This window comes from Salmo salar, chromosome 06 (assembly GCF_965601325.2).
Source record: "Salmo salar chromosome 06, fSalSal1, whole genome shotgun sequence".
Taxonomy (NCBI): domain Eukaryota; kingdom Metazoa; phylum Chordata; class Actinopteri; order Salmoniformes; family Salmonidae; genus Salmo; species Salmo salar.
This window is the reverse complement of record NC_138296.1, coordinates 87,244,712-87,265,553: the sequence shown is the minus strand read 5'-3', so window position 1 is coordinate 87,265,553 and position 20,842 is coordinate 87,244,712. Positions and strand designations below refer to the sequence as shown.

General features: G+C 43.6%; 1 protein-coding gene across 1 annotated transcript in view; it reads left to right on the top strand.

Annotated features, from left to right (window-relative positions):
- Window positions 1–20,586, top strand: part of LOC106608239 (neurexin-3b) — a 651,982-nt gene extending 631,396 nt beyond the window's left edge. The window contains exons 23-24 of the mRNA XM_082977050.1: window positions 801–879; window positions 17,787–20,586. Coding sequence (XP_082833176.1) covers window positions 801–879; window positions 17,787–18,787 — 1,080 coding nt within the window. The 3' untranslated portion in view covers window positions 18,788–20,586. The remainder of the gene's footprint in view (window positions 1–800; window positions 880–17,786) is intronic.
- The last annotated feature ends 256 nt before the right edge of the window (window positions 20,587–20,842 follow it).

Below are 20,842 nucleotides of genomic sequence, written 5' to 3'. Positions count from 1 at the left end.
TACAGTCTGGCTAGGTATCTAGTATAGTCTGGCTAGGTATTTAGTAGAGGCTGGCTAGGTATTTAGTACAGGCTGGCTAGGTATTTAGTACAGGCTGGCTAGGTATCTAGTACAGGCTGGCTAGGTATTTAGTACAGTCTGGCTAGGTATCTAGTATAGTCTGGCTAGGTATCTAGTACAGGCTGGATAGGTATTTAGTACAGGCTGGCTAGGTATCTAGTACAGGCTGGCTAGGTATTTAGTATAGGCTGGCTAGGTATCTAGTATAGTCTGGCTAGGTATCTAGTACAGGCTGGCTAGGTATCTAGTATAGTCTGGCTAGGTATCTAGTACAGCCTGGCTAGGTATTTAGTACAGGCTGGCTAGGTATTTAGTACAGGCTGGCTAGGTATCTAGTATAGTCTGGCTAGGTGTCTAGTATAGTCTGGCTAGGTATTTAGTACAGGCTGGCTAGGTATTTAGTACAGGCTGGCTAGGTATTTAGTATAGTCTGGCTAGGTATCTAGTATAGTCTGGCTAGGTATTTAGTACAGGCTGGCTAGGTATTTAGTACAGGCTGGCTAGGTATTTAGTACAGGCTGGCTAGGTATCTAGTACAGGCTGGAGTGGGATGGTTGTAGGAGACTGGATGTGCTCTGTTGCCTCTCTAGGTTCTCTTCTGGTAGGGTCAATCTCCATACAGATATATTTAACTTAGGTGACTGTATGGGTCCACTGTCTGCCACAATGTCTGTGATGTGCAGCCTCTCACCATGTTCTCTGCTGTCTCTTCTCGATCTATCCCGGTGTCTCCCCGGCAGACGACAGATGACATAGTATCGTCGGCGGAGTGTTCCAGCGATGACGAGGATCTGGAGGAGTGTGATTCCGGACACGCAGGTGGGATGGGTGTGTCGAGTTGTGCTTGCTCTGACCTACCAGTCTATTTTTATTCCTTTGATTGATTTGCAACCAAAACCAAAAAAGAGGATTGTTCTCCTCTAAGCATCAGGTCCCATGGAAGCCTAAAGTGTAACTTCAGAATACTTCCTATAAGCACCATGAGATACAGTAGTGAGTGTCTGAGGGTTTCCGCTTTATGTGGAAAGTTGAAAGAGCTCCACGCACTTTGAAGTTGATAAATGTAAATCCTTAGCAGGCCCTCTGTAGAAAAGTCACTTTTGAAGTTTTAAAGTTATATTTATGGTCCAAACTCTGAGTAAATGTATTCATAGTTCTACACAACCACATATGTTATAGTGTTATAGTCTGTAATACAGTTCGATTATAGTCTCTGATACAAATTACACTTAGCTGTGGGGCCTCTGGTCGTTAACATGGTTAAAAGCGTTAATACATTTTTTTTTCTCTCAGCATTCAAAGGAGAGCAAACTTTCAATCAAAAAGTACCAAATTAGTATCAAGCTCCATGTTCACACTGATGCTTCAAAATGTATCTGTCCTGTTTTACATGGTTGACATGTTTCTTGCTGTGCGTGTGTGTGCTTCTTCTCGACAGAGGATACATTTTGAGATTATTTTTTAAGGAACAAAATGCTTTCAGCATAGATACTGTGATATGTAGCAGACTAACTACAACAGACCCAGTCCTCCCCCTCTCTCTTCTCTCTTTCTCCTGTTTGTTCCTTTTGTTTCCTTATACGTTGGAGGCTTGCCTTACCTGAAACACTCTAATAGACAACAGATATCCTCCAATTTCTGTGTGCATCTTTTTCTCTCTCTCCTGCTACACCACACATAGTTGTCACCAGGTTGAAGTGAGTTATCACTCTCAGTAGTGTGAAATAATACTAATAATAATGATAACGCATAATTCCAGAGCTGAGCAGGAAGTAGATTTTAAATGGAAACATATCACTTGTTTTGAGACAACTTGGGTTTAGGAGCGGTTTGCTGCATGTTAATATTAATGATAAGCTGTCTGTCATGTCCCCAACAGAGCTCAGCCAATCATATTGTCTGTCATGAGGATAATATATCCAGATACACTCCTATTAGTCCTGAGAATGAATAAGTACTAACAAATACTGTCTGATACACTCCTACTAGTCCTGAGAATGAATAAGTACTAACAAATATTGCCTGGTTCAATAGACATAAACTACCCAGGACAGACATCCCCATTCAAATCACCGTTCTGTGGTTGGTCAATGTTCCGGCGGACTATTGAATATTCAAATTCTATGACTATTGTGTGATGGGCCTCTCTCGCTCTCTCCTCTCCTGAATCCCTGTGGAAGTCATTCTCCCCCTCTCCCCTCCTGTGGAAGTCATTTTCCCTCTCTCTCCCCCTCCTGTGGAAGTCATTCTTCCCCTCTCTACCATCCCGTGGAAGTCATTCTCCCCCTCTCTCACCTCTTGTGGAAGTCATTCTCTCCCTCTCTCTCCCCCCTGTGGAATTCATTCAACCCCTCTCTCCCCTCCTGTAGAAGTAATTCTCCCACTCTCTCCACCTCTCTCACCTCTTGTGGAAGTCATTCTCCCCCTCTCTCCCCCTCCTGTGGAAGTCATTCTCCCCCTCTCTCACCTCTTGTGGAAGTCAATCTCCCCCTCCTCTCATATCTTGTAGAAGTCATTCTCCCTCTCTGTCCCCTCTTGTGGAAGTCATTCTCCCCCTCTCTCTCCCCTCTCGTGGAAGTCATTCTCCCCCTCTCTACCATCCTGTGGAAGTCATTCTCCACCTCTCTCTCCTCCTGTGGAAGTCATTCTCCACCTTTCTCTCCTCTCCTGTGGAAGTCATTCTCCACCTCTCTCTCCTCTCCTGTGGAAGTCATTCTCTACCTCTCTCCCCTCTCTTGTGGAAGTCATTCTCCCCCTCTTTCTCCCCTCTCGTGGAAGTCATTCTTCCCCTCTCTACCATCCAGTGGAAGTCATTCTCCCCCTCTCTCTCTCCCCTCTTGTGGAAGTCATTCTTCCCCTCTCTACCATCCAGTGGAAGTCATTCTCCCCCTCTCTCTCCCCTCTTGTGGAAGTCATTCTCCCCCTCTCTACCATCCAGTGGAAGTCATTCTCCCCCTCTCTCTCCCCTCTTGTGGAAGTCATTCTCTCCCCCTCTCTCCCCTCCTGTGGATGTCATTCTCCCCCTTTCGCCCCTCCTGTGGAAGTCATTCTCATCCCTCTCTATCATCCTGTGGAAGTCATTCTCTCCCTCTCTCCCCTCCTGTGGAATTCAATCTCCCCCTTTCTCCCCTCCTGTGGAAGTCATTCTCTCTCCCTTCCTTTCCCTCCTGTGTAAGTTATTCTCCCCCTCTCTCTCCTCTTGTGGAAGTCATTCTCCCCTCTCTCACCTCCTGTGGAAGTCATTCTCCCTCTTTGTCCCCTCTTGTTGAAGTCATTCTCCCCCCTCTGTCCTCCTATGGAAGTCATCCTCCCCCTCTCTTCCCCTCCTGTGGAATTCATTCTCCTCCTCTCAACCATCATGTGTAAGTCATTCTCCTCCTCTCTACCAACCTGTGGAAGTCATTCTCCTCTCTACCAACCTGTGGAAGTCATTCTCCCTCTTTGTCCCCTCTTGTTGAAGTCATTCTCCCCCCTCTGTCCTCCTATGAAAGTCATCCTCCCCCTCTCTTCCCCTCCTGTGGAATTCCTTCTCCTCCTCTCTACCAACATGTGGAAGTCATTCTCCTCCTCTCTACCAACCTGTGGAAGTCATTCTCCTCCTCTCTACCAACCTGTGGAAGTCATTCTCCTCCTCTCTACCAACCTGTGGAAGTCATTCTCCTCCTCTCTACCATCCTGTGGAAGTCATTATCCTCCTCTCTACCAACCTGTGGAAGTCCTTCTCCCCTTCTCTCCCATCCCGTGGAAGTCATTCTCCCCCTCTACCGTCCTGTGGAAGTCATTCTCCCCCTCTCTCTCCTCTTGTGGAAGTCATTCTCCCTCTCTACCGTCCTGTGGAAGTCATTCTCCTCCTCTCTACCAACCTGTGGAAGTCATTATCCTCCTCTCTACCAACCTGTGGAAGTCATTCTCCTCCTCTCTACCATCCCGTGGAAGTCATTCTTCCCCTTTCTCCCCTCCTGTGGAAGTCATTCTCTCTCCCTTCCTTTCCCTCCTGTGTAAGTTATTCTCCCCCTCTCTCTCCTCTTGTGGAAGTCATTCTCCCCTCTCTCACCTCCTGTGGAAGTCATTCTCCCTCTTTGTCCCCTCTTGTTGAAGTCATTCTCCCCCCTCTGTCCTCCTATGGAAGTCATCCTCCCCCTCTCTTCCCCTCCTGTGGAATTCATTCTCCTCCTCTCAACCATCATGTGTAAGTCATTCTCCTCCTCTCTACCAACCTGTGGAAGTCATTCTCCTCTCTACCAACCTGTGGAAGTCATTCTCCTCCTCTCTACCAACCTGTGTAAGTCATTCTCCTCCTCTCTACCAACCTGTGGAAGTCATTCTCCTCCTCTCTACCATCCTGTGGAAGTCATTATCCTCCTCTCTACCAACCTGTGGAAGTCATTCTCCTCCTCTCTACCATCCCGTGGAAGTCATTCTCCTCCTCTCTACCAACCTGTGGAAGTCATTCTCCTCCTCTCTACCATCCCGTGGAAGTCATTCTTCCCCTTTCTCACCTCTTGTGGAAGTCATTCTCCCCCTCTTTCCCTCTTGTGGAAGTCATTCTCCCCCTCTTTCCCTCCTGTGGAAGTCATTATCCTCCTCTCTACCATCCTGTGGAAGTCATTCTCCCCCTCTCTCTCCTCTTGTGGAAGTCATTCTCCCCCTCTCTCTACCATCCAGTGGAAGTCATTCTCCCCCTCTCTCTCCTCCTGTGGAAGTCATTCTCCCCCTCTCTCTCCTCCTGTGGAAGTCACTCTCCCCCTCTCTCTCCGCTCTTGTGGAAGTCATTCTCCCCCTCTCTCTCCGCTCTCGTGGAAGTCATTCTCCCCCTCTCTCTACCATCCAGTGGAAGTCATTCTCCCCCTCTCTCTACCATCCAGTGGAAGTCATTCTCCCCCTCTCTATCCTTCTGTGGAAGTCATTCTCCCACTCTCTCTCCCCTCTCGTGGAAGTCATTCTCCCCCTCTCTCTACCATCCAGTGGAAGTCATTCTCCCCCTCTCTCTCCTCCTGTGGAAGTCATTCTCCCCCTCTCTCTACCATCCAGTGGAAGTCATTCTCCCCCTCTCTATCCTTCTGTGGAAGTCATTCTCCCACTCTCTCTCCCCTCTCGTGGAAGTCATTCTCCCCCTCTCTCTCCTCCTGTGGAAGTCATTCTCCCCCTCTCTCCCCCTCCTGTGGAAGTCATTCTCCCCCTCTCTCTCCTCTCTTGTGGAAGTCATTCTCCCCCTCTCTCTCCTCCTGTGGAAGTCATTCTCCCCCTCTCTCCCCTCCAGTGGAAGTCATTCTCCCCCTCTCTCCTCTCTTGTGGAAGTCATTCTCCCCCTCTCTCTCCTCCTGTGGAAGTCATTCTCCCCCTCTCTCCCCTCCAGTGGAAGTCATTCTCCCCCTCTCTCCTCTCTTGTGGAAGTCATTCTCTCCCCCTCTCTCCCCTCCTGTGGAAGTAATTTCACCCCCTCCTGTTGTAGTCATGCTCCCCTCTCTCTGCACCTGTGGAAGTCATTCTCATCCCTCTCTACCATCCTGTGGAAGTCATTCTCCCCCTCTCTCTCCCCTCCTGTGGAGTTCAATCTCCCCCTCTCTCTCCCCTCCTGTGGAAGTCATTCTCCCCCTCTCTCACCTCCTGTGGAAGTCATTCTCCCCCTCTTTCCCTTCCTGTGGAAGTCATTCTCCCCCTCTTTGCCCTCCTGTGGAAGTCATTCTCCCCCTCTTTGCCCTCCTGTGGAAGTCATTCTCCCCCTCTCTCACCTCCTGTGGAAGTCATTCTCTCCCCCTCTCTCCCCTCCTGTGGAAGTCATTCTCCCCCTCTCTCCCCTCCTGTGGTTGTCATTCTCTCCCCCTCCTTCCCCTCCTGTGACGTCATTCTCTCCCCCTCCCTCCCCTCCTGTGACGTCATTCTCTCCCCCTCCCTCCCCTCCTGTGGACGTCATTCTCTCCCCCTCTCTCCCCTCATGTGGATGTCATTCTCTAGTGATCTAAAAAAATGTATTAGTGGGCTGTCCTTCCAAATGCCATCATAGAACACTAATTAATTCCAAGCTAATCTGCCTAAATATGCCTGGGCTAATTATCAAAACATATGTCCACTTTTTTTCTCAGCACATTGTAAATCAGTTTTCATTAAGACCAACTGAAAACTATGTATTAGCCGATTCTGTTATCCCTGGTAGGAGATAATGAATCATCAATTCGGCTTAGTTAATTATATATTTAATTTAATTATTAATTTATATATTTCCGTATTGAAAGAGGTTTCTGAATATGTGTACAGTGGATAAGGTAGTAATTCTACAGTTTATAATCTCTAGACCTTTGTGACCTTATGTCATATCGTGGGCTAAAGGCATTGTGGTTAAGGTTTTGAGTAGGAATGTGTTTTTTTTATGTGGCCCTTTAGATTGTCATGGTAAAGCAATGCATATGATAACATAAAGCTATCTCAATGCATATGATAACATAAAGCTATCTCAATGCATATGATAACATAAAGCTATCTCAATGCATATGATAACATAAAGCTATCTCAATGCATATGAAAGCTTTATTTTATCTCAATGCATATGATAGCTTTATGTTATCTCAATGTATATGATAACATAAAGCTATCTCAATGCATATGAAAGCTTTATTTTATCTCAATGCATATGATAGCTTTATGTTATCTCAGTGCATATGATAGCTTTATGTTATCTCAGTGAATATGATAGCTTTATGTTATCTCAGTGCATATGATAGCTTTATGTTATCTCAGTGCATATGATAGCTTTATGTTATCTCAGTGCATATGATAGCTTTATGTTATCTCAATGCATATGAAAGCTTTATTTTATCTCAATGCATATGATAGCTTTATGTTATCTCAGTGCATATGATAGCTTTATGTTATCTCAGTGAATATGATAGCTTTATGTTATCTCAGTGCATATGATAGCTTTATGTTATCTCAGTGCATATGATAGCTTTATGTTATCTCAATGCATATGATAGCTTTATGTTATCTCAATGCATATGATAGCTTTATGTTATCTCAATGCATATGATAGCTTTATGTTATCTCAATGCATATGATAGCTTTATGTTATCTCAATGCATATGATAGCTTTATGTTATCTCAATGCATGAAGTTGTAATGACTTTGATTACCTAAGGACAGCTGAAATTAAATGGACATGGCGGACAGCTTGAACAATTTAAAAGTTTCACTTCCATAACTTAAATCCCAAGTATTCTCAGAAGCAAAAGTTTGAGTAAGTAAGTACAGTATATTCTGAACTTGGTACCCCCTCATGGAGGCCTACTGTAGGGGTAACAATAAACTACATTTAGTCATATACAGTCAGTCATACATGCATCTCACTATGTTGACACAGACATTCATACCCTCATTCTGCCCCCCTGCTTCAGGTTTTATGAACAGTTGCATGACATTGTTTTTATTTGTTTTGTTTCTTTTATGTTTGAATCTTTTTATTTTCCATAGTGAAGTGCATTCTGGACATCTCTCCTCTTCTGTACCCTTTCTGACTTACTGTTCTTTTGCATATGATTTGAGTTGTCCGGACATATTGATTTTTTTGGTTGATTTTGTTCTACTCATCCGTCCATTTACCAGGATAGAGCTGATCCCTCCCCTTTGCCTCATCTTGTGCCGCATGATATCTTGGTGGTTGAAAGTGAAACAACAGTACTCCTACTCATCTTCTTGTTGATGTTTTCTGTGCCATTATTAAAGGCTGATTCTGAAACATACACTATTTTCCATTTACAACACAGGAAATGAAAGGCAACAAAATATTTTCTTGCCATCATACTTTTTTTGGGCCTTGTGCAGGCAACCCCATTCTGTCTCAAGAAAGTTGTGTCTGAAAGAATGACTCCCCGCCCTCCCCCACCTACCCCAACCCCACCCCAACCCCGCCTTCTTTCTCTCAGCCTTTCTGCATATACATGTCGGTTTTGAATGCAGATGGCATAAAAATTATTTTATTGCCGCAAAGTATATCTGTTTTTCTATTCTATATATGTTGCTGCCAGTAGAAGGCATTTGTGGCATGTCTATACAGTAGACTAGAAGACTAACTTCCTGTAACTACCTCAGTGACTCCTCCTCCTTCTTGCTAATGCATGCTGGGATTTGATTGGCGGCCATTTTGTGTGCTTCTACCTCCACCCACAACTCTGCTCTCAGGCTAACCGTGCCTCGCCCTGCCTGGGGCAGCAGTGATGGTTACCCCGCCACTGCTCCCCCTCCTGCTTCTTGTCGTGTTGGTTACCGTGTCTGTAGTGTTTTCATGTCTGTCTGTCTGTGTACGTCTGCCAACCTGTTGTGTCTGTTCTTACTGTTTCTCTGTGATTGTTTTGTCTATGTTTGAAAACTGTCTAAACCTGAACCTACCCTCTGATCCTGAGAGAGTTCCACAAGAAGGCAAATAAGAAACATTGTCAAGAACATTCTACACCTGCAGCTGACTCCATTTCAAGAACCACAGTTGTGCATTGTACCAATTCAATGAGTAGATGATAACATAATTAAGCACATTTCCCCTAACTAACTTCCTTATCAACCATAATCCATTTAGACCGCTACAGCGCTGTCAGATGTAAGTCACTTGACAAATTGATTGATCAACCACGACATCCACATGCTGTTCAAGTGTCTTGTGAAACCTCGTCATTATTCTGCAGGTTATCAGTCACTTTGGTTAGGGAACTAATTCTGCCTTGGCTTGTCTTAGTGAATCATTGCATTTTGCATTTACATTTTAGTCACTCAGCTGACAGTCTTATCCAGTGCAACATTAGCAACATTGTACGTTATTTTCCAAAGAACAAAAGGAGCAGAGCGACAGGTATATAGTTTACTTCACAACAGTGTCAGTCTAACAGCGCCTCCATAAAACGAGGACATAAGACAGCCATCTAGCAGCGCAAGACAAACCATATGCAATAAAACCTCATGAAATGTAACTACATGAGCATTTAGATTAACGACTGATGAATAGGCCCGGTAATCTAATGGAGACCTAACCTAATTCTGCATGTCTCTTTAACACGAGGCGGGAGGGAAAACAGGGGTGATGAAACCAGTGTGAACTATGAGAGGGGTAGATCAATGACTCCCTCTCTCTCTCTCTCTCTCTCAACTAGCGGTGTTGCGTCGGGCCTTGGTTGGCTGGCTCTGGCATTGTTAGGCCCCATCGGGCCGACTGTCAAGTCAATGCAGGCCCTAGATCAGTTTAAAGGTTATTCAGCTGACACATGTCAATGGAGCGGGAGGGGGAGCTTAATGGCCATTCGACAAATTGACCGTCAGACAGGGGACTCGCTGGGCTGCGTTACGAAGCCGTGGCTGGCTGGAGGATGCCAATTTGAAATGCAGGAGAGCACCCAGCCAGCCTCATGACGACGGATTAAGACCCATCAGCCACACTCTCCTGTAAAGGGACAGGACACCTGACAGAAAAACATCCCAGATATACTATACAGTGCCTTCGGAAAGTAATCAGACCTCTTGACTTTTTCCACATTTTGTTAATGAAGTTACAGGTTCATTCTAAAATGTTTTACATAAAAAAAAATCTCAGCAATCTACACACAATATCCCATAACGACAAAGCGAAAATGTCAAAGCAAAAACCAAGCCATGAGGTCGAAGGAATTGTCCGTAGAGCTCTGAGAGGATTGTGTCGAGGCACAGATCTGGGGAAGGGTACCTAAACATTTCTGCATTAAAGATCCCCAAGAACACATTGGCCTCCATCATGATTAAATGGAACAAGTTTGGAACCACCAAGACTCTTCCTAGAGCTGGCTGTATGACCAACTGAGCAATCGGGGGCGAAGAGCCTTGGTCAGGGAGGTGCCCAAGAACCCGATGGTCACTCTGACAGAGCTCCAGAGTTCGTCTCTGGAGGAGGGAGAACCTTCCAGAAGGACAACCATCTTTGCAGCACTCCACCAATCAGGCCTTTAAGATAGAGTGGCCAGACGGAAGCCACTCCTCAGTAAAAGGCACATGATAGCCCGCTTGGAGTTTGCCAAAAGGCACCTAAAGACGCTCAGGACCTCAGACTGGGGCGAAGGTTCACCTTCCAACAGGACAACGATCCTAAGCACACAGCCAAGACAACACAGGAGTAGCTTCGGGACAAGTCTCTGAATGTCCTTGAGTGGCCCAGCCAGAGCCCGGACTTGAACCCAAACGTACGTCTCTGGAAAGACCAGAAAATAGCTGTGCAGCGACCCTACCCATCCAACCTGACAGAGCTTGAGAGAATCTGCAGAAAATAATGTAAGACACTCCCCAAATACAGGTGTGCCATACTTGTAGCGTCATAGCCAAGAAGACTCTATGCTGTAATCGCTGCCAAGGGAGCTTCAACAAAGTGCTGAGTAAAAGGTCAGAATACTTATGTAAATTTGATATTTCAGTTTTTTATTTGTAATACATTTGCAAACAATTCTAAAAACCAGTTTTTGCTTTGTCATTATGGGGTATTGTGTGTAGATTGATGAGGAAAAAACACAATTTAATACATTTTTGAATAAGGCTTTAACGTAACAAAATGTGGAAAAAGTCAAGGAGTCTGAATACTTTCCGAAGTATTTGTACACCTCTTAAAATGTGTGTACTCTGCTGTTTCAATCACACCCATTGCTGCCTGGTGTATAAAATTGAGCACACAGCCATGCAATCTCCATAGACAAACATTGGCAGTAGAATGGCCTTACTGAAGAGCTCAGAGACTTTCAATGTGGCACCGTCATAAGATGCCACCTTTCCAACAAGTCAGTTCGTCAAATTTCAGCCCTGCCAATTGTTAGTGCTGTTATTGTGAAGTGGAAACGTCTAGGAGCAACAATGCCTCAGTCGTGAAGTGGTAGGCCACACAAGCTCACAGAATGGGACCGCCGAGTGCTGAAACGCGTAGCATGTAAAAATCGTCTGTCCTTGGTTGCATTACTCACTACCAAGTTCCAAACTGTTTCTGGAAGCAACGTCAACACAATAACTGTTCGTCGGGAGCTTCATGAAATTCCATGGCCGATTAGCTGCACACAAGCCTAAGATCACCATGCACAATGCCAAGTGCCTGCTGGAGGGGTGTAAAGCTCACCGCCATTGGACTGTGGAGCAGTGGAAACGTGTTCTCTGGAGTGATGAATCACGCTTCACCATCTGGCAGTCCGACGGACTAATCTGATTTTGGTGGATGCCAGGAGAACGCTACCTGCCCCAATGCATAGTGCCAACTGTAAAGTTTGGTGGATGAGGAATAATGTTGTGGGGCTTCTTTTCATGGTTCTGGCCCCTTAGTTCCAGTGAAGGGAAATCTTCAGAAAAGAAAGAGAAAATAAATAGAGAGAGAGAGGAAGAAGAGAAGAGAGAAGTGGACAGATAAAGAAGAAGAAAGGGGGTAAGACAGAAACTGCTGCTCTGAGATTTTCATCATCATCCACACTGCATCTGCCTACCTCCGGATGCTGAGGTGGGTTGTGAGGACTGTTTTGTTCTGACGCATCCTACATTGCTCTGCTTCTGTCTCAACACAGACCACGTTGTTTAAAGGACGACGTCATAACAGAAGATGTTAGTAAATAACGCCGCTTCTCTTAGATGTATGCTACTGAGATTCACCTCAAGGTGAAAAGACAGAAACTTGTCCATGTCTAGTTTGTGCCCCATAGATGATAGGATCAGTTTGCTTTGCTTGGTAGAAAGCTCAAACTTTCCCACGATGCACCTGTAGATTATAATAAGCCCAGGTGCAGTATGTCCCTTGAAATACTCAGATAGTAAGTGTTGTGTTGTTGGTCTCGCTCTCTCACTCTCTCTCTCTCTGGTAATCATCTTTCTGCCTGCCGAGCCAGAGTTGAATGAATCTGCTGTAGTAGGCCTCAGGCACAACGGGATTTAAGGTCTGAAAACGACTACTCACACACAATCTTTAGCCAGCCCTGTAAAATCCCACTGAGTCAGTCACTGTGGCCGCGTCTGGGTGAGTGCCTGTGTGCTGCCTGCCTGTCTGCCATCTGTCTCTCTGTGCTGTCACAGCCGCTAAAACCCGTCGCGCTGCCTTCCTGATGGGACTCAACTCTATTCCGAGGTCTCAGCAAACGCTGGACCGACACAGAGATTAGTCAGAAAATAAAGAGAGAGAGAGACAGAAAGAGAAGAAGAGAAGAGAGAGGGGGACAGGAAGAGAAGAAAAGAAGAGAGAGGGGGAAAGGGGGTAAGACAGAAACTGCTGCTCTGAGATTTTTATCATCATCCACACTGCATCTGCCTACCTCTGGATGCTGAGGTGGGTTGTGAGGACTGTTTTGTTCAAGCTGCTTTTGTCTCGTCTAGTCTGACGCATCCAACATTACTCTGCGTCTGTCTGAACAAGGACCACTTTGTTTAAAGGACTACGTCATCACAGAAGACATTAGTACATAACGCTGCTTCCCTATTTAGTCTTGGGGGGGGGGGGGGGGGGGGGGTCAGAGAGAGAAAATAACTGACAGGTCAGGGAGTTGTGTACCTTCAGGTTTACTGTACCTAAGGAAGCGAGGCTTAACACCAAGCCCACAAAGCCCCAATCTTGACATTAGTCCACAAACCCACTTCATCTTTTCAGAAGTCCACAAAGACCTACATCTTGACATTAGTCCACAAAGCCAATCCATATAGACATTAGTCCACAAAACACCTCCATCTTGACGTTAGTCCACAAAGCCCTCCATCATGAAATGAGTCCACAATGCCCTTCCATCTTGACATAGGTCCACAAAGCCCTCCATCTTGACATAAGTCCACAAAGCCCTCCATCTTGACATTAGTCCACAAAGCCCTCCATCTTGACATTATTCCACAAAGCCCTCCATCTTGACATAGGTCCACAAAGCCCTCCATCTTGACATTAGTCCACAAAGCCCTCCATCTTGACATTAGTCCACAAAGCCCTCCATCTTGACATTATTCCACAAAGCCCTCCATCTTGACGTAGGTCCACAAAGCCAATCCATCTTGACGTAGGTCCACAAAGCCAATCCATCTTGGTGTAGGTCCACAAAGCCAATCCATCTTGACATAGGTCCACAAAGCCCTCCATCTTGACATTAGTCCACAAAGCCCTCCATCTTGACATTAGTTCACAAAGCCCTCCATCTTGACGTAGGTCCACAAAGCCAATCCATCTTGACATAGGTCCACAAAGACCTCCATCTTGACATAAGTCCACAAAGCCCTCCATCTTGACATAGGTCCACAAAGCCCTCCAACTTGACATTAGTCCACAAAGCCCTCCATCTTGACATTATTCCACAAAGCCCTCCATCTTGACATAGGTCCACAAAGCCCTCCAACTTGACATTAGTCCACAAAGCCCTCCATCTTGACATTATTCCACAAAGCCCTCCATCTTGACATTATTCCACAAAGCCCTCCATCTTGACATAGGTCCACAAAGCCCTCCAACTTGACATTAGTCCACAAAGCCCTCCAACTTGACATTAGTCCACAAAGCCCTCCATCTTGATATTTGTGCACAAAGCTACTCCATCTTGACATTAGCAGAGAAATCAAAACAAACAGCGTCTCTTTAAGCAAACCCATTAGAATGTGCAGTGTTTGCACTGAGGTGAACCACTGAAATGTGCAACGCTGGTACTAGAGCTAACGTTAGAGGATCAAAGTGTTTACTAAAATGCCAAGGTCCTCTGGCAGGCTTTTTCTTCCTTGAGCCCCTTTCTCTCTATCACACACACACACACACACACACACACACACACACACACACACACACACACACACACACACACACACACACACACACACACACACACAGAGACACACACACACACACACACACACACACACACACACACACACACACACACACACACACACACACACACACACACACACACACACCTCTCAGAACCAGGCAGCTCCCTTTGGATCGGATGGAATGCAAAGGTTTTGTTGATCTAGCTGGAAAGCTAACAATTGCCAAAAGCTTTTAGGCATTCAGGAATGAAGGGGCGAGTGGATAGATGTAAACAAGGCCAAGATGATACAGGGCAGACAGAGAGAAATATACCCTCCTCCTCTCTGAAATCACTTAGTGAGCGACATTACTGTTTATCTAACAGGGCAGGTAGCCGATGTCTGATGAAAACATTACCATAGCCACACAATAGGAACAGGGACACTGAATTTGAGTGTAGAGCATGGATAGCCCCAACTCCTTATCACGTCCCAATGGGGCATGGATAGCCCCAACTCCTTATCACGTCCCAATGGGGCATGGATAGCCCCAACTCCTTATCACGTCCCAATGGGGCATGGATAGCCCCAACTCCTTATCACGTCCCAATGGGGCATGGATAGCCCCAACTCCTTATCACGTCCCAATGGGGCATGGATAGCCCCAACTCCTTATCACGTCCCAATGGGGCATGGATAGCCCCAACTCCTTATCACGTCCCAATGGGGCATGGATAGCCCCAACTCCTTGAGCTCTCTTGTGGAACTTCCTCTGAACACTGTGTGTATCTGTCCAGTGAAGGCTGTTGGTTATGCATTAACATAAAACTGAACTATACATTTACTAAAAGTACACATTAATTTGATGAATGTTATAATTTGCAGTCTACGCCACATAATGTGGGTTGTATATCACCCATGGTGTTTCTTCTACCTCTCCGATGGTTGATGTCTGATAATACATTGTTCTTTGCCTGAAGCAATATGCCCTACAGGCCTTGATGCAATAACCTCTAGTCACCTTTAACCTCATCCTGACCCTCTGACCCCAGCTTGCTGTACTGTTATTGTATATTACTCTCCCTAAATGCAACTTACTTAAAGCACGCATTAACCATGAACCTAATAGTAAAAACAACTAAAATATCCTGTCTAATATTTACCTTACCTTTCTCTGAATTACATCCAGATTGCACGCCTGTTTTGTGTTTTAAAATGACTAACAACAGATATGTATTTCATAAAGAATTAACTAATAATAATGTGTTATGAAGATGGTGACAACTTCCCCTACGAACTGTCCCTCTTCTCTATGTCTGCTTCAGTGTGTGCTTTCTGGTTGTTCATCTTTGATAGTGTGAGAATTTTAATGCTTTTAATTGCTTGCTTGCCAATTTGTATTTTTTTTTTATTTGTCTATTTGTACATATATGTAAATATACATATGTGGATATCTATGTTAATTACTGAAATTGCTCAAAATGACCTTTTTAATAATCTGATAATTTCCATAGCAGTACTATTGATAGTGGTATGGTGAAGTATTCCTAATTAGGACATTTCTTCCTTTTTTACTAATGATTTTGATTGGTTAACTATGGTTGAAATACACAGCTCTGATTGGCCACCCCAAACACATGACCCAGTATACAATTTGACAATTCACAATTTCATTGAGAAAAAAACTAGAAGAAAACTCAAAAATACAACTGTCCTCACCACTATTTGTTTCAACATGTTTCAAACCTGTTCTTACAGTGCTACATTTTTTCCTGTTATTCAATTAGCGAATTTGGATTGCATTTGGACTATAATGAATTAATTGATTAATTCCGCATGGCAAAGAAAGAAGTTGCAGCTTAGGGTTTGTAAAAACTGTCAGTGTTGAAAGTGCTGTTCTCTTCTGTAGATGGGTATGTATATGCTCATGGGTTGTATGTCCCCATCCCTTCCTTACAGCCAAAAGCTCTAATGCCGCCCGGCCGCTTCGTACCACCTTTACATGGACATGGCAACTGACGTACACATTCACCCCCATCTATGTCATTTCCTACCTAGTATGTTCCTAGGTCCTCCTCCCTTCTTACACTCCCCCCCACTCCAAACCCCCTTTTACGTAGATGTTAAGATATGTACAGTCATCCATTAGTTCAAAACTAATGAACAACGAAGTTAAAGTTAAGCAAAAAAAGTTTTTTTTAAAAAAGTGTAATAATCAGACTGTAAATATTTATGGGGAAAGTTACATAAAAGGAGCTTTTCTCTCACAGCCAAGACTTATCTATAGATGTACAGTTTTCTTTTTTATGAAAAGAAATGACTATTTAAAAAATATATAATAATCCTGAACAGAATGGTGAAGATTATTTTTCATGTCATGATGTGTGGATGTGTGTTTTTCCTTCCCTGTACCATCCTGTCTAAAAGATAAATAACTAAAATGAATCAAAATTGTTAAAAAGAAACTAACCTAACTTGTCCAAAAACATTCTTACACAACTTTCTTTTGTACACTTTTTTCTTCCTGCCAAAATCATGCGGGCAATTTGTTGATGTAAGTTCACAAAACTGATGGTATACTTTTCTTCTTTTTGAAAAAACATTTTCGTAGGCTCTTTATGATGTTTCAAGCAGAATTTATTTGACCTCTTTCTATGTAGTAATCCCTCTTTGGATAAATCTATTTGTGCATTTAGTTTGTGAATGTTGACAATGTTTGCTCTAACTCTCAGTTTGACAGTCTTAACTGTGTTTGCAATGCCTTACTTATTTTTTTCTTTATTTACTTTTTTATTTTTATTAGAGATTTGCATCTTCTTTTAGTGCCCTGTTTGTGGTGAGCCTTTGCAGTGTACAAGCTAGCCACCTTGGCAAGAGGTTTATGCAGATTCAACTGACATCTGAATGTTACTTTCGTATGTTTTAGAAACCGCCCTAATAGTAAAATAATATCATAAAGGACAAGAAAAATGAATAGAAAGATAGATAGACTAGTCAAGAACAAACATAGTAACTGATACTGATAAAAGTGAGAAGTACATTCAGCTGTTGTTGTTGAACTGTCAGGTGACTTTGTGCCATTGTGGCAACTGTATAAGAGCAGTCAAAAGGCAAGGGGTTAAGGCCTGTGGGGGAGCCTAGTGAACTCACCATAATAAAATTCGGAATGTAGGAATATTTAGCTCAGTTTCATTTCATTAGACCCTATCAATAGCTACAGAAAATAATGACAAGTTGAGCCCGGTCTTTGCACCTTAGAAGCACATGACAGGCTGACCTCTATCTCCATTATTGTTATTTCCATTGGACAAAAATACAATATGCTGTGGATTGTATGCAAATCGTCACTATATTTTTTATAATATATTGCTTTATGTTAGGAAAGCAGAAAAGTCAGTCTCTCAATTTATTATACACCTATCGGGGTATAAGCTTGAAAGGTATGATTAAAGTTAAGTTAGAAGTTATTTATCAGTCCAATATTGTGGCGCTACTGTACATATATCCAGACAGCCAGACATTAGCAAAACTAGACCAGACATAATTAATATAGTTACAACCCTCTGGTGTGTAGGTCCCAGAGCTACAAAGCCAGCACCAATAACTATATTTCTGTCTGTGAAAACTTTCACAAAATAGTACACTTGTTATTGAACATGAAGCATAGGAGTTAGGTGTGGTAAAATGCCTGTTTGTTATTTTGGCTCACCCCTGAACATCCCTTACAGCCTTTTGATGCAATGTATACATTTTTATTGGCAAATTATTATTTTCAGTTCATGGTATTGTTTGGTTGGTTCTAGTTTCATTGAATTTGCACTGGTATAGTATTTTCCGTTTTGACTTATTTTAGTTTTTTTCTGTATTTTTATTTTAAAGAATTGTTCCGCTTTGCTTTTTATGTTTTATATAATTACTTTCCAGTGTTTGATTGAATAGCTAACGTCTTGCATTTCTTCTAACTTCTCTTTTCTTTTTCTGTTTTGCAGGAGGGGAGTTAGTCATCCCCGTACTTGTAGAGGATCCCATAGACATCCCTCCTGTTTCCCCCCGTTCCCCCTTCATCCCCCTCCCCCCAACCCTCCGCCCCGTCCTCCCAACCCTCCGCCCCGTCCTCACCATTATCGAGACCACAAAAGAGTCCCTGCCCATGGCCACTGAGGTGGGGGTACCTTGCTTGTCGGACCGAGGCAGCGATGATTGTGATGATGGTCTTGATGGTGATTATGATGGCATGGTGATTTCGGGGTTTGGCTCTGGCGAAGCTTTCGACTCTAGCCTGCCCCCCACTGACGATGAAGATTTTTACACCACCTTCTCCCTGGTAACAGATAAGATCTTGACCACGTCGGCCTATGAAGGTGGCTACAAAGCTCTCGCGCCCAAGTGGGAGGCCAAGGACTTGAGGCCTAGTAAAGCCTCAGAGGCGGGGAGGACTACACCCACCCCGCCTCTACCCAACCTCGGGGGCACTGTAGCAGAGGCGTCCCTCCCATCAGACGGCACGCTAGCCAAACTGCCCGCCGGGAAAATGGACAACCGCGAAGTGATCAAAGCCCTGCAGCCGGACATAGTCCTGCTGCCTCTACCCACTGTGTCCTTCGACCTGGATGGCACCAAGCCTCGTGGGCCCCTCATCACCTCACCCATGCTGCGTACGGTGCCTTCCGCGTTACCCACCGCACCAGTCGTGAGGCGGGTGCCCCCGGGGGCCTCTGAGGTGATACGAGAATCCAGCAGCACAACGGGAATGGTGGTTGGCATCGTCTCGGCCGCGGCACTCTGCATCCTCATCCTCCTCTACGCCATGTACAAGTACAGGAACAGGGACGAAGGCTCCTACCAGGTAGACGAGACACGGAATTACATCAGCAACTCGGCGCAGACCAACGGCACTGCGGTGAAAGACAAAGCACCCAGCGGGGGCAGTGGCGCCAAGGGATCCAGCGGCAAGAGACCGAAAGACAAGGACAAAGAATACTATGTATAAAGACAAAGAATACTATACATCAACCATTCCCAACAACAACAAAAAATAACTGTTTGGAGAAAATATGAATAAACACTTGACAGTACCATATTGGGAGCTGCAATTTAAAACGGAAAACAAATCCTCTCATAAGAACTCTAAGTGAATGAGTCCAAGTTGAACATTTTTCCAATGTACTGTGACCTAAAAGCACACTTACTATGGTAAGCATACAGAGAAACAGGCTGATAGGGACACTACTATAAGATACCTTGTGACGAGATGACTGAGCTCTGCCTGGAGGTTTGGAAATGTAAGATATTTTGGTGTTACATCGCTCCCAAGTGACTGTGAGAGATTTGTGATCCTTGGCGTAAACAACCTTGTCCATTGTAACCCTGTAAAATGACAAAACAAACAACCATCATTTCGGCCATTCGGAGCATGTGAGATGTATGTGATGTGGTGCTGGCATCTGTATAAGTGAGGAACCTGAAGATTTAAAAAAATGAGTCATTGCAGTTTGAAAGACAAAACATAATTAACATACAAATGGTATATTTCTATACCTAGTGTTGGATGAGGAAAGGTATGTGTGTGGTAGCTAAGGTGTCTTTTTTAAACCCACCTATGCGTTTTGAGGGATGAGACATTGTCAGGGCTGACCAGGCTATGCTCAATGAATAGTAGTACGGCAATGCATTTCAATTTATTATTTCGCTTTTTTTACCCCTCTCTCAAAAATGGATTCGACTGCTATGCATGACGTCCTCGATCTAGATGGTATTCGACCATGTTGGAGGGGATGCACCAGTAAAAATGCAATGTTTTTTTAATTAGATATTTTACAGAACTCTAGATCCCTGATAGCATTTTTATTTCAGTTTTCCATAAACCACTGGTTCGGTTATTTGTTACATTCTGTTTGTGGAAGTAAAGTCATTATGTCTGTGGGGTTTTTGGTCAAATATTGAAAACAATGTGACTAAAGAAGACTTATCCAATGTGAAAAGTTTTGAATTTGTATCTGTTGTCACAGTCAACTGTGTCAAAACAAATATGTTTACATATTTTATTACATCATAGCCGTCGTATTTTGCAGGTCAATATTGTACATAACATTTTAGTTTCCGCTGGATTTTTTTTTAGCATTGTACAGACATAATTTGAGCTGATTTCCTTTCTCGGTGTACTAAATGACAAAGATCTAAAAAAAATTTCTGATGTTTGGTAAGACTGGAGATAGCGTACTTGTATTTTTTTGTAATCGAAAGGAGTAAAATATTATTAGGTTAGAAAATCTAGTCTTTCTGGATGGTGTTTCTAAAACGCATGAATATTTTACAACTGGAAGACATCAGATATCAGTCAAATAGAAAAATGCCCACCCTGATATTGTACTAGGGCCTCCTGATTCTGGATTACTTTGATTGTTTTTTTGTTTTTTTTAATTTGAGATCAAACAGAGATTTTTGAGACCCAGTGCTGGCACCATACTAAGAATAAGATACAGGATGATGATGATATTTTTACTGTGATGTCTATGTTCCTTACTTTCAGTTTTATTCTTTTACATTTATGTTCCTCCCCTTATTGTGCAGTTTTCATTTGAAGTCTTAACATTTTTATGACAATTTGTGCTGGCAGTACATTTTTTTTATTACTTAATTTATTTAGTTGTTTCTTGTTCATTTTGTATTCTAAGCAAATCTCAAGTACATTCAGTTTGATTTTGTGTTGTTATTACTGCTTTCAACCCATTACTTAACTGTGTTTTGCTCCTTTGACTCCAGGCAAATCCCAGCAATAAAATGTTCTTCCCAAAGTTTACAATGGTAGAGTACGTTTGGCTGTTTGTCATGTGGTGTGGATGTATGAAAGAGTATAGAAATGAGTTTTTAGTAGTACATTAATCTGTAACAGAGTTAGGATTCAGGTCCTTAACCTCTGTCCAAAACTTGACTTCTATCATAAGACCATGAACCATAGACTCTTCTTATTTGAAAATTAATTAATTAAGAGTCTAAGCCAGAGATTCATACATGGAAAAACACAAAAAAAATACATAACAAGGAA